The 12,151-nt window shown below is 53.2% G+C and overlaps 1 protein-coding gene across 1 annotated transcript in view; it reads left to right on the forward strand.

Annotated features, from left to right (window-relative positions):
- Positions 1–2,606: 2,606 nt before the first annotated feature.
- Dnah17 (dynein axonemal heavy chain 17) overlaps positions 2,607–12,151 on the forward strand; it is a 114,060-nt gene continuing 104,515 nt past the window's right edge. The window contains exons 1-11 of the mRNA XM_021241333.2: positions 2,607–2,700; positions 4,702–5,073; positions 6,306–6,499; positions 7,356–7,548; positions 7,787–7,886; positions 8,126–8,211; positions 8,432–8,557; positions 9,166–9,318; positions 9,433–9,519; positions 11,070–11,237; positions 11,471–11,587. Coding sequence (XP_021096992.2) covers positions 4,729–5,073; positions 6,306–6,499; positions 7,356–7,548; positions 7,787–7,886; positions 8,126–8,211; positions 8,432–8,557; positions 9,166–9,318; positions 9,433–9,519; positions 11,070–11,237; positions 11,471–11,587 — 1,569 coding nt within the window. The 5' untranslated portion in view covers positions 2,607–2,700; positions 4,702–4,728. The remainder of the gene's footprint in view (positions 2,701–4,701; positions 5,074–6,305; positions 6,500–7,355; positions 7,549–7,786; positions 7,887–8,125; positions 8,212–8,431; positions 8,558–9,165; positions 9,319–9,432; positions 9,520–11,069; positions 11,238–11,470; positions 11,588–12,151) is intronic.

Here is a 12,151-nt window from a genome sequence, read left to right on the forward strand (position 1 = left end):
ACGGCACAAGCAGAAGTGGAGTGAGTGACCTCTGGGTTAAGAAACTATGTCACTTCCCTCCAGGGTCTCTCTTCCCCCTTCCCAAGGACTGGGACAGGGGACAGTGAGGAGGCCACATGGGAATTATTTTCTGCATTCATCACTGGGTTGCTCAGCATGAGTGTATAGAAACACAGTTAATTTGTGTATGTCAACCTTGCACGCTGGCTGGGCCAGTAGTGTACACCTGTAGTCCTAGCTCTGTGGGAGCTGAGCAGAAGGGTCATTTGAGCCTAAGTGTTTCAGGCCAGTTGAGGCAACACAGCAAGAACTCATCCCTGAAAAGAAAAAAATCGGCATTCTGCAACCCCGCTGAGCTATTTCCTTAGCTCTACTAATTATTTTATGGGTTTCTTAAGATTTGCTATACATAAGATCATGTCATCCTGAATAGAGAGTTTTACTTCTTCTTTCCCAATTTGAATTCCTCTTATTTTCTTTTTCTTGCCTAAACTTCAAGGCTAGAAACTCTGGTGCAATGGTGAAGAACAGAGGTGGTGAGCTCAGACATCCTCGGCTTGTTGCTGAGCTTGGAGAAAGCTGGCTTCTGGGAGGGCCTTGGGGAAACAAGGTGACCCTCTGCCTCCACCAAAGCAGCTTCCAGATATAGAGCCGAAACACTAAGAGAAACAGAAAAAGGTAATGCTGGTGGAAACCCAGAGATACAGGAAGAAAACGAAAATGGTGAATTTGGTGGAGGTGGAGGTCAATATATATTAAATACCAACTACTTGGCCATATTATTAATAACAGTAGGGTTGCCAGGGATTTAGCTCAGCGGTTTTGCCGACTGCTGCGCAAGCGCAAGGACCCGAGTTCAATCCCTGGTACCAAAAAAAAAAAAAAAAAAGATCTCAATAACAGTAGGGTTTAGAACTAAAATGCATCATAATTGTGGTGGCTGCCATGTGTGTTAGTTACTTTTCTCTTGTTGCTGAGACAAAATATGCGACACCCAAAGTTAGAGGGGAAGGGTTCATTTGGCTTTCAGTCCATAATCGGCTGGCTCCAAGGCAGGGATGACAAACAGGCATCGCAGAAGAGAAACAACATGGCACCCACATGGTAGCAACAGCAACAAGAGAGCCTTAACAGTGTCTCCCTGCCCCTTTTATCTTATTCAGACTCCTTAGGGCGGGCAGCACTCACACCCTTAATCCTAGTGCCCTTGAGCCTAGCACTGCATCATGAATCAATCCCAGGCTCTCACACTCTAGATCCAGCCTGTGACTGCATGAGGGTTTGGGGGGACATCTAGACCCAAACCATAACCATGTGTCCCCCACATTTCATGTGTTGCAGCTTGGTCCCCAAGCAGCAGTGTTGAGAGATGGGGCCTTTGGGAGCTGATCAATGAACTAGTGGGTTCTTGTGGAGTCGCTTTGCTATCAACACAAGTTCACTGCTCAGACTCACCATGCAACACTTTCCACTGTGTTATGCCCCAACGAGAGGCCTCACCACATGCCAGCACAGTGCACTGGGGCTTCCAGCCTCCAGAACCCTGAATAAAATAAATCTCTATTCTTTTAAGTCACCCAGGCTGTGGCACCCAATTGTACCTCTTGTCGGGTGCTGAGGTGTTCAGTAGTTCCAGACTCTTGTCCCATTCAAAGAATTGGACAGAGACAACCAATGAACTTAGCAGCTTAATGTTTATTGAAGAAAGAGAAGAAAGGAAAAGCGAGGAAAAGAAGAAAGCGAAAATAGAGGATACATCCTGCACAAAGGACAGGTCACTGCAAGAACAAGAAGGCAGCGTGGCAGCAAGGTCAATGGCACTGTCTTTTTGTTTTGGATTTTTTTTTCTTTGGTACTGGGGATCAAACCCAGGACCTTGCACTTGCGTGGCAGGTGCCGGAACCACTGAGCTAAATCCCCGGCCCAATGGCACTGTCTTTTATATCTCCTTTTAATGTCAGACCCAGGCCGTCCCACCCAGGACTCCAAAAGTGCTCTGTGTGTGCATCTCGGCCGTGATTTGACAGGTCTCCGTGATGGACAGGTGACGCCCAATCGCACAGCCTATTTGCCATGCCCTAATCTCCTACCTTATACCCACAGAAAATGGACTAAGACAATAATGGTGAGTAAGTTGAGAGAAAAGTTCAAGAGGCAGAGTGTTCAAGTGCCCTGTCCAGAAGGAGCAGAGATGATTCGGGTTTTGCTCTGACGAGTTAAGATTCATGGTGCGATCTCCAAGAGCAAAGAAAGAGTGCATGAAAACCAAGCTCATTTTAGCACAGGGATAGAAATAATAAAAATCATTTAATCCAGGAGAAAGGAGAAAGGAAAGGGAACACAGAGGAGGCCAAATGAATAGGAAGCACTTAAGAAGACAGCAGATTTAATTCCAATGTATTAGTCATTGCACCAAACAAAATGGACCATATACCCCAGAAACGAGGCAAAGCAGGCTTGGCTATTGGGACAGTTGCAGCCTGGAGCCTTCCTGCTGTGGGGACCATGGGTAGTCACTTGTCCACTGTGCTCCCCCTACTTGGGTCCCGAGGGAAGGTTCCAGAAGCCCCAGGTGCCCTGAGGTAACTTCCAGAAGTTCTGTGACAGTTACAGCCCCTAAAGGGATGGGAGCCATTTTCTTTCCTGGCTCAGGGAAGATTTTGCCCCACTTGTAAAGGAGCAGGCATTTCTGTGAGGCTGGTGAGCAGCAATGAACTATTTTAGTGGTCGAAGGAGAGCTGGGGTGGGGGTGGGGGTGTCTCAGGGAACAGACGGAGCCCAGGCCAGTAGACAGAGGGAGGACCTACCACTCAGCTAGTCATGGTTCTGCTGCCCAGTGGGAGCTGCCCAGGGTCCAAGCCCACAACCACCCTGGACACTTCCTGGGCTCCTCGGCCCACTGGCTTCTCTCTGAAGCCGTCAACCTCCTCCCTGCTCCCCAAATGGCCATGTGTGCCCTCCTCCAGAGGCACCACATGGGGTGGCGTTGTTAACCGCCACGATGTCCATCCCAGAAGTGGGAGTCTGAGATGAGAACAGCTGACTGGGAGAGACTTGGGGGACCCTGAAGTCTGCCAGACCACATAGGGATTAGGAGGGAGTCCACTCTGATGCCATTCTTGGAAGGAAAGCTTGATTTTGTGAGAGCTCAAATTCACAAAATCAGTAACCCAGAGGCTGTTCCCTTCAATTCCAGTAGTGTCAGCAACTTGGCAGGACTTCAGGAAGGGGCCCTGGAGTACTGGGGCTTTCCCTGCATTCCCCTTCCCAAACTCTCAGACGAGGACAGGACACCCATCTCCGAGAACCCAGTGGAGGTTAATTCAGCAATGTGAGCAAAGCCCTCTGGGGTACCTGACACCTGTGGCTCCTCCCACGTGGCTGAGGTGCCTGGTGGCATTTGTTCCCCTTTTGTCCACAGATGGGCCTGATTAGATAGGTGTTGCTCTCAGACCACTGTAAGTTTCTGCTGCTCACTGTATATATTTGTCCTGTGTCCGAGCTCTGAACAAATTCGAGGTCTTTGGAACAACAGGCAGTCTCTTCCTGCTTCCCATTGCATTGGTAGCTTTTGCTGTAAAGGGCCTGGGGTGAAAGGCCACCTCTTGTCTTTTGAGGACCAGCAGATGGTAACATGCTCAAAAGCCGTAGCTTGGCCGGTATCTTGTGGCTGTTGTGGATGCTATCTGCGGGCAGGTGCCACGTTTGGAAATGATGTGGCCAAGGAGCCCCAAGTGAGATGAGCACTCAGGTTCCCCCCAAATCAGGAGCTGCATAACCCCTAGACTGGAGAACAGCCTGCATCTGGCTTCTTTACCCTTCAGCAAAAGCAGTATGGACCCCCCTGCCCCTGCAGATTATCCTCCCTGACCCCCATCCAGGTCCTCTTCTTTTAAATTTTTGATATTTTCTAATAAGTCTGTTTGCACTAACTTTGATTTTTAAAAATATTTCAGTGCTCTCTGTCTTGATGACAGCATTTTGGCATCCCCTTAAATTGGTGCTCAGTGAGCCCCTGGATCGCTCGAACTCTGGGACTCCGGCATGCTCTTTAGAGGGGGCCCCAACTCTTCCATTAAAGGAAGAGACATTTAGCAGTGTGGGAGGGGTCTGCAGGAAATGTGCAGTTCCCCCACTTTGTGGGCATCCGGTGGGGGCTGGAAGGAGGCGGAAAGGACAGGGTTCAGAGCTAGGGAAGAGCTGAGGTGTGTCACAGCTGGAGTTAGGATGGGGAACATTGTGGGCAGGGTTAGGATGGGAGGGTGTTGAACCTCACCTCCAGCAGGTTAGGTCTGCCTCCTCTTTGCGAGTTTCTCACACATTCTAGGAGGCAGTGTCCTTAATCACCTTCCTAGACCCTTTCAGCCGCCCTTCTCTCCTCTCCTTTTGCAATTTCCCACCCATCCCCTTTTGGACTGTCTGGCTGTGGTCACTTCTTTTTTTTCCTTCTAGACTATTAAGTTCATAGTCACAGCTAACATGAGCACACACCATGCCAACGGCCCCACCGCAGAGCAGAGCAGGACAAGTGTCCAGCTTGGGACACGACCTCTTCCCCCTCCAGCCCATCCACAGCTGAAAACAACCTGATCCCAATGAAACCCTTTTCTACTGGCATAGTTAGAACACATGGTTCCGGCGATGGGCTGGGGGATTGGGAAGCCCAGTAAACAAGTGGCCGGATCTCTACTCCCTTTTCAGAGGACGGTGGTGTAAGAAAGTGTTGAGATGACGATTATACCAGATGTCAGGCTCGAGTACTTGGAGCAAGTGGCTTCCATCATCCTCAAATTCAAGCCAGACAAATGGAGCAAGCTGATCGGAGCCGAGGAGAACATGGCCATGTTCACAGAGTTCTTCGAGAAGCCGGATGTTTCTGTGCTGGTGTTGACGCTCAATGCCACCGGCATGATCACCCTCTGCCTGGGCTTTCCGGAGTCCCTGAAGTCCAAAGGCGTTTACTTCATCAAGACAAAGCCAGAGAGCATCAACAAGGACAACTACAGGACCCACCTCCTCTACGGGGACATCAGTCCTGCGCCCGTGGAGCAGCTGATCGCAGTAGTGGAAGAGGTGCGTGCATCTGGGCTGGCCACTGGGACTGCAGCTCCAAAGCGCAGGAGAACAGCCTGCTCCTGAAGTCTTCAGTGGGGGCCCAGTGCCCGCACTCTGCCCATGGTCAGGGTTACAGCAGCCTCACCTCAGAGCTGGCTGCAAATGCAGATGGACCTGTGTATTCCCAAGGCCTCCGGGTGATGCTGCTGGAGCCCAAGAAGCCCTGCCCAGCCCCAGCTCCCCATAGCACTAGAGGTCCTGTCAGTTCGGGAACAGCCTCTGCCTTACCCAGTGTGGGCCATTCGTGGACCCATAGGTTGGTTTCGAAGTTCTGAGGGAAAAGGGGGTGGCATTTTCTGCACCTCTCTGTCACTGCCCTGCCCCCTGGCCCCACATCACTGCCAGAAGGTTTAGTGGCAGTGGGGGACCCTCAAGGGCCCAGGTGACCCAGGCTGAGTTACTGAACATTCCTGGTTATCACGGAATGAAGACCCAGGTCCCTGCCTTGTGCTCACCCAAAGGAAAGCAAGTACAAACCCAGGGGCCACTCAGCAGGCCCAGACAGGTGATAGATGGGACTTCTCAGTCATGGGGCTAAGAGCTAGGGGCACTGCAGGCCAACGCTGGAGCACTTGGGCCTGGTCTCAGCGCGGCTGCCGAACGAGGCACCCTCAGACTTGGGGGCTTCAGCATCTCTGGTTCTGGAGGCCAGAATCTGAGACCAGGGCTTGGCCAGTGGTTCCTCCTGAGGCCTCTCTCCTTGGCTTGCAGATAGCGGCTTCTCCCTGTGTCCTCACGTGGTTGTCCCTCTGCATGTCCTATGTCTTTTTATGAGGACACCGATCCTTTGGATTAGAGCCCACCCTACTGACCTCAGGTTACCTTAATTACCTCTTTTAAGATGCCACCTCCAACTGCAGTCACATCTGGAGGTGCTGGGGGTTAGGACAGTCCCGTGTGGCTGAGGGGACACAGGCCAGCCCATCACGGAACTCCAGGCAGCAGTAGTGTGGATCGCAGCCAGGTGTGTGCACCATCGCAAGAGTAGGGTATCCCTTCTTGGTGATGACCTGCCCACTGCAAAGACAGGGAGCTGGGCTGCCGCCACTGGTCCAAACACCCAGCGCTCCACTTCCTGGTGGATAGAAGAAGGGCTTACCTTTCCCAGGACTGTGGGTACAGAGGTCACCACCTTCTCTAGGCCGCCAAGCTTGGAGGCCGGGCACAGCGACAGTGGGATCTCCTTGCAGGTGCTCTATTCTCTGCTGAACCAGAGTGAGAACACCTTCGGCTGGCCCCAGGTGGTCTCAGAGGACATCATGAAGCAGGTGCACAAGCTGAAGAATGAGATGTTTGTGATGGGGGGCAAGATCAAAGGGAAGACGCTGCTGCCCATCCCGGAGCACCTGGGGAGGCTGGATGGCATGCTGGAGTCCATGGAGAGGTAGGCAGGGCCACTTGGCTGGGCCAGAGATGCCTGAGACAGGACCAGGGTGACAGAGTAAGTGTCACTGCAGGCTGGTTCTGTGCTTGAAGCTGTTGAGACACTCAGGGCCGAGAGGGTGCTGCTAGGTAGTGCCAGGTCTGATGTAGATACAAGGGCAGGAAAGGGGAGGCTTCGGAGCCCCTGGGATTCCAGTTCTGGCAACTGCTGAGCAGCCTCCACACCCAGGAAGGGCCCCCCGCACCCGGGGCCCTCATTCGGTCACACAAGTGTGCAGCCACCACATGGCGCATAAAAGATGCCACACAGGTCGACGTGGCCAGGAAGCAGATGCCCAGCTTAAGACCAGGTACTGAGGAACAGTGAGGGGTGGAAGGGATCCTCAGCCGGGGGACCCAGGACTCCAAGACATGTGTTGTACCTGCCATGTGGAACTCTTTCCAGTGTAACAACTTGCTCCACATGCGTCTGAGGGTGACAGCTCTAGGGGATCCTGGGGTAGGTCCTCCATGGATCATCCACTGAGCCCCCAGTCTGTGACGGAGGTGGGCCCTGTCAGAAGCACCAGATGGAACTGTTTTAAACGGGATTTTATTCCAAAGTCCTGGCCCCTCTTCCTCTTCTCTGGGCACTGGCATTTCTGAATTTGCTCGCTCAGATCTTTCCACATGGGGGACTTGGAGAATTCTTCAGCCTCCTTGGGGTGGCCAGAAAGTGCCAGGGACATGAAGCTAACGTTCTGCTGCTGCTAGGGGTTTGGGGTCCACCAGCAGCAGGATGCTGGGAAGGGGTGGAGGATGCCCAGAAGACTGAGGAGCTGGCGGAACCCACATCGTCCCAACCTTGTGCCTGGCAGGATCCCCTCATCTCTGGACAACTCGCTCCTGCACGCCATCGAGACCATCATCATTGACTGGTCCCATCAGATCTGGGATGTGCTAAGCAAAGACTCGGCTCAGGCCCTGCTGGACGGGCTGCACCCTCTACCCCGGGTGGAGTTCGAGTTCTGGGACACCCGGCTGATGAACCTCAAGTGCATCCATGAGCAGGTAGGGCCTCTGCTCTGCCGCAGTGGTTGAGCCCCTCAGCCACCCAATGGTCAGTGGCCATGTCCCTGCTGGGTGACTTGGGCCAGCCCTTAGCCCCTGAGTGCTGACCTTGCGGGAACACTGAGGGGCTTTGGTGACCTAAGTCAATTCCTCGGCTCCAGCATCCCCAAGGCAGGCTGCCCTCATCTTAGTGTTTGCAAATTTAACCAAAAGACTCATGTTCTTCTCTCCTTTGCAGCTGAACAGACCCCAAGTGAACAGAATAGTTGAGATCCTGGAAAAAGCCAAGAGCTGCTACTGGCCAGCCCTACAGAATGTTTATACGAATGTCACTGAGGGTGAGCCCAAGATGCTGCCCATGATTTCCCCAACGAAGCCACCCATGCTTTCTGGGAGGAGCTGGGACAGACCAGTTGCCTCCCCAAGGGAGCTCATCTCCCCGCTGAGCAACTTGCTCAGTCACCTGCTGGGAAAGAGCCTGTGTGTTGGAGTGACACATCTCAAGAGATACGCAGGGCTACCCAAGAAAGGCACTGTCCCGCCCTAACTGACCCGCTGTTGTTCTTGTTGCACTCAGGGCTGAAGGAAGCCAATGACATTGTTCTCTACCTGAAGCCCTTGCGGATCTTACTGCAGGAGATGGAGCAGGCTGACTTCACATTGGTATGTCAGCAAGAGAAAGCTCACTGTGTATGTGTGTGTATGGGGGCTATCTCCTGACTTGGGGGTACAGGGGGCTGCAGGCTTCTTGGCTGTCATCAAGCACAGAAAGTCCCCTGGAGCCCCTCTTCTGGATGCCTAGGGCTAGCCATGGGAATGGGAGGCTGAGACAGTGTGGCAGGGCTGGGTCCCCTGCAGCACACCTGGGCCTGTCTCTCTCCAGCTCCCATCCTTCATCGCCAAGGTGCTGGACACCATTTGCTTCATCTGGGCCACCTCGGAACACTACAACACACCCTCCAGGGTCATCGTCATCCTGCAGGAGTTCTGCAACCAGATCATTGAGATGGTGACTTCCCAGCTCCTGCCTGGGCCCTCTCCCACATTCTTCTCTGCTCTGTGGCTGCCCTAGCTGTTCACAGCAGGCTGAGATGTCTCCATGGGCATTTTCCGACCTGAACTGAGGCTTGTGGTGGCGACTAGAGTTTCCCAGGACCTGGGCAGCACCCCACTCATCCTGTCCCCTCTAAGGAGGGAAGAGGCCAGAGGAGGAGACTTATCTTGAGAGGCCCAGCACCCTGAGATATGCCCAGGGACTTTGTGGGGCTCAGCTGCTACCCAGAACCACACCCCCTTCCCTTCTTCTTTCCCAAGCACCTGTTAGCAGCTGCCAATGCTGAGCCAAAGGGTTGTGGCGAGTCCCTCATTATCTGGAACCCAAATCCATTTTAACTGCAAATTTGGCATAGCATGAAGAGCCAAGTACAAGAAGCTACCCGGTCTCCCAAAAGCAGCCCAGCAGCTGGTATTTGGGTTGTGCCATGTATCCAAGGGACAAGTTTGGTGTCAGAGGGGGCAGATCACAGCCCCAGTGGGGATAGTTCCTTGTCCTACACCTGCCTGGACACGTGTCACCCAAGGGGCTTCTCAGGCCGCCTGTCTGCTCTTTCATCCCAGACGAGAACCTTCCTGAGCCCCAACAAGGTGCTGAAAGGCTTGCAAGGTGAGATCGAAGAGGTCCTGGGCAGCATCTCCCTGTCCGTGAACGTCCTGAGAGAGCTCTTCCGCACCTATGACTTTTGCTGCACCAACATGAAGCTTTTCTTCAAGGTGTGTGCAGGGCCCTGGCAGGGCAGAGAGGCAGGGCCACATCTGTCCACCCGACAGTTGCAGAGGTGGGGTGTGCCATCAAACACGCCCTTCTCTCTTTCTCTCTACTAAAAGGACAAGGAGCCTGTGCCGTGGGAATTCCCTTCTTCCCTTGTGTTCTCCAGAATGAACGCCTTCTTCCACCGCATCCAGACCATTGAGGTAAAAACAGAACTTGGATCCTTGATGCCTTTCACTTCCACTTTACAGACTGTCAGCAGCAGAATGATCTCCAAGGGCTTGGGCTGGAGAGTGCCTGCCTGTTCCCTGTGGATCGGGTTCAGGGTTCCATCTCTAGAACCGCAACACTTAGGAAGCCAGGAGGCCAAGGGCAGAGTTAGGGGGCTAAATTACCACAGAGGAAGACTTAAGAAGGCCCCTGACAGGCAGCCAATTAAAACTTAAAGATGGGTCAACCTGGTTTTCTCTAGAGAGAAGAGGTGCTGGTTGAGATGGGCAGGCACAAGCAAATGTTACTTTTTCTCTTGTAATCTTCTGCATGGTGTGATTTTTTTTTTAACCTCGTGCACAAGCAATTCACATCATAAAAGGGGGGGGGGGACATAACCCTGTGACCAGAGCCCGGCTTTTAGGATGGACACCACAGTTGGGCCTTTCCCAAGCTTATGCTCCGCTGCCATCCACAGCACCAGGAGGCAGAGGGGAGCTCGCTGAGGACTCCAGAGGTGAAATCACTCTCCATCCATGCCTGAAGGTGCCCAGGCAGAGAAGTTAGGGGTTCATGGTCAAGTTTCCTGCCAGGCAGCTTTTGGTTAGATTCTGAATCAGGGTGAAGTTTCTGCGAAAGAAGGGAGGTGGGGAAATGGCCTTACTGTCCACTCCTCACTGGGCCAGCCTCGATTCACCTTGACCTCCACATCCCCAGAAGAGCACTGGAGCACATGGCGTGGCTATTTCTCTGATCTCCCCGGGTGTGCTTCGGCCTTGTGGCTGATACATCCTAGACTCTTATGGAAGATGTCCCAAGCACAGCGGGATCCCAATTTCCAGCCCAGGAAAGGGACCCTCAAGTACACAGGAGCACTCAGAGCTAAACACTGCCTGGCCCTGGGCTTGGGGCTCAGAGAGCTGTGGAAGAAGCCAAGCTGCTAGCTGCCCTTGAGGAGCCTTGGAATCCTCATCTGGAAAACAAGAATGTCACACACGAGGCACCAGCTGAGGGGATGAATCCGATGAGGTGAAATGTCAGGTGGATGGCCTGGGTCCAGAGCTGAGATTCAGAAGGAAGCATCCCCATGGCTGGCGTCACTGGGGAAGCTTCGAGAAGAGGGTCCACACCACAGAGGACACGGAAGGGATACCCCTGTGTCCACAGCATCTGCTTCCTCCCGGTGTGGGACGTCTTCTAGGTGGCAGAGGACTGAAAGCTCAGCAGAAGCATCAGAAACCACCAGCACTTGCCCTGGGGAGACAGACATATTCTGCCAGAATAGGGTCGAGGACCCGAGCCCAACCTCCATTCCCTCTCTTTCCACATTCCTAACATGGAGTCAACTCACGGCCCTCCTTCCACGTCCTCTCTGCCTTCCAGAAATGCCTCCACAGAATGTCAGCATAGATGAGCACAGGGCCTCAGTGACCATTTCCTGTACTCTGCTCACTGCCGCCAGAGCTGGATTAGTGACAGGACCCTTGAGTTTGGCTCTGGAACTGAGTGGACTAAGTGTATTTTTTTTTTCTCCCTCCACTAGGATCTTTATAAAACTGCTATTGAGTTTCTGAAGCTAGAGAAAATCGAGCTGGGGGGAGTGCGGGGGAACATCCTTGGGAACCTGGTGACTCAGATCTACGATGAAGTCTTCGATCTGATGAAGGTTTTCACTGACTGCAAATATGATCCCCTGGACCCAGGGGACTCGGTGAGTCCTAGGCCCAAACTGGTGAACACAGCCCGAGGAGTGGGAAAGCATGGGGAGGAAGTGGGTCACCTGCAGTCCTGACGCTTCTAAGGAGTTGTCGCAGAAGCTGCCTGAGGAGCTGTCCGCCCTCAATGACATCTTCCTGGAGCTTCACCCCGAGACCTCCCTGCAAGGCAGAGCCCTGCAGTGACCACATGCCCTGCCTTACATGCAGACTGTTTCATTTATTGTAGAGTTTTGACAAAGATTACGCTGATTTTGAGACCAAAATTGAAGACCTGGACAGGAGGCTGGCTACGATCTTTGGCCAAGCCTTTGATGACTGCAGCTCCATCGAGTCTTCTGCTAAGGTGAGCTCAGGGTGGACTTGGCTAACTTCGAGTCCACTACAGCAGTGTGGACAGCGCTGGGAATCAGTCATAGCAAGGCATCCATGCCCTTCAGGGCTGCTGAGCTGGCAGGGCCACATCTCAGTGCTGGTCCAGGGTAGCACCTCAGTGTCTGACGAAGATATCAGCAAGTCTCTGAGTAAGACAATAAAGCGAGTGAGGAATGGCAGTAATTTCACCAATACCCAAGAACTAAGTTTCTTTGATTCAATTTCCCCACCACTTAAAAGGAAAAAGAGTTACAGGGATCAAAGCACCAGCAGAGCCCATTCTGGGGTGCAGTTGGCCCTCTGCTCAGTCCTCCTGACTCAGCCTCCCAAGTGGGACCACAGACCTGCACCATCACACCTAGCTAGGGTTGATGTGGCAGGGACAGAGGGAAGCAGACTTTCCTTCCCTGGAGACCTGATCTCCTTCCAGACGTCCCACCCCAACCCCCTCACCTTGAGGGTCAGGGCTCCAGCCTGACCATCTGGGACACGGGGCCTTCGACTCAGATTCTAGGGGACCCTGCTCAAGGTCACA

This window comes from Heterocephalus glaber, unplaced genomic scaffold (genome assembly GCF_053883595.1).
Source record: "Heterocephalus glaber isolate CG9 unplaced genomic scaffold, H.glaber_assembly_v1.0 deba00000937, whole genome shotgun sequence".
Lineage (NCBI taxonomy): Eukaryota > Metazoa > Chordata > Mammalia > Rodentia > Bathyergidae > Heterocephalus > Heterocephalus glaber.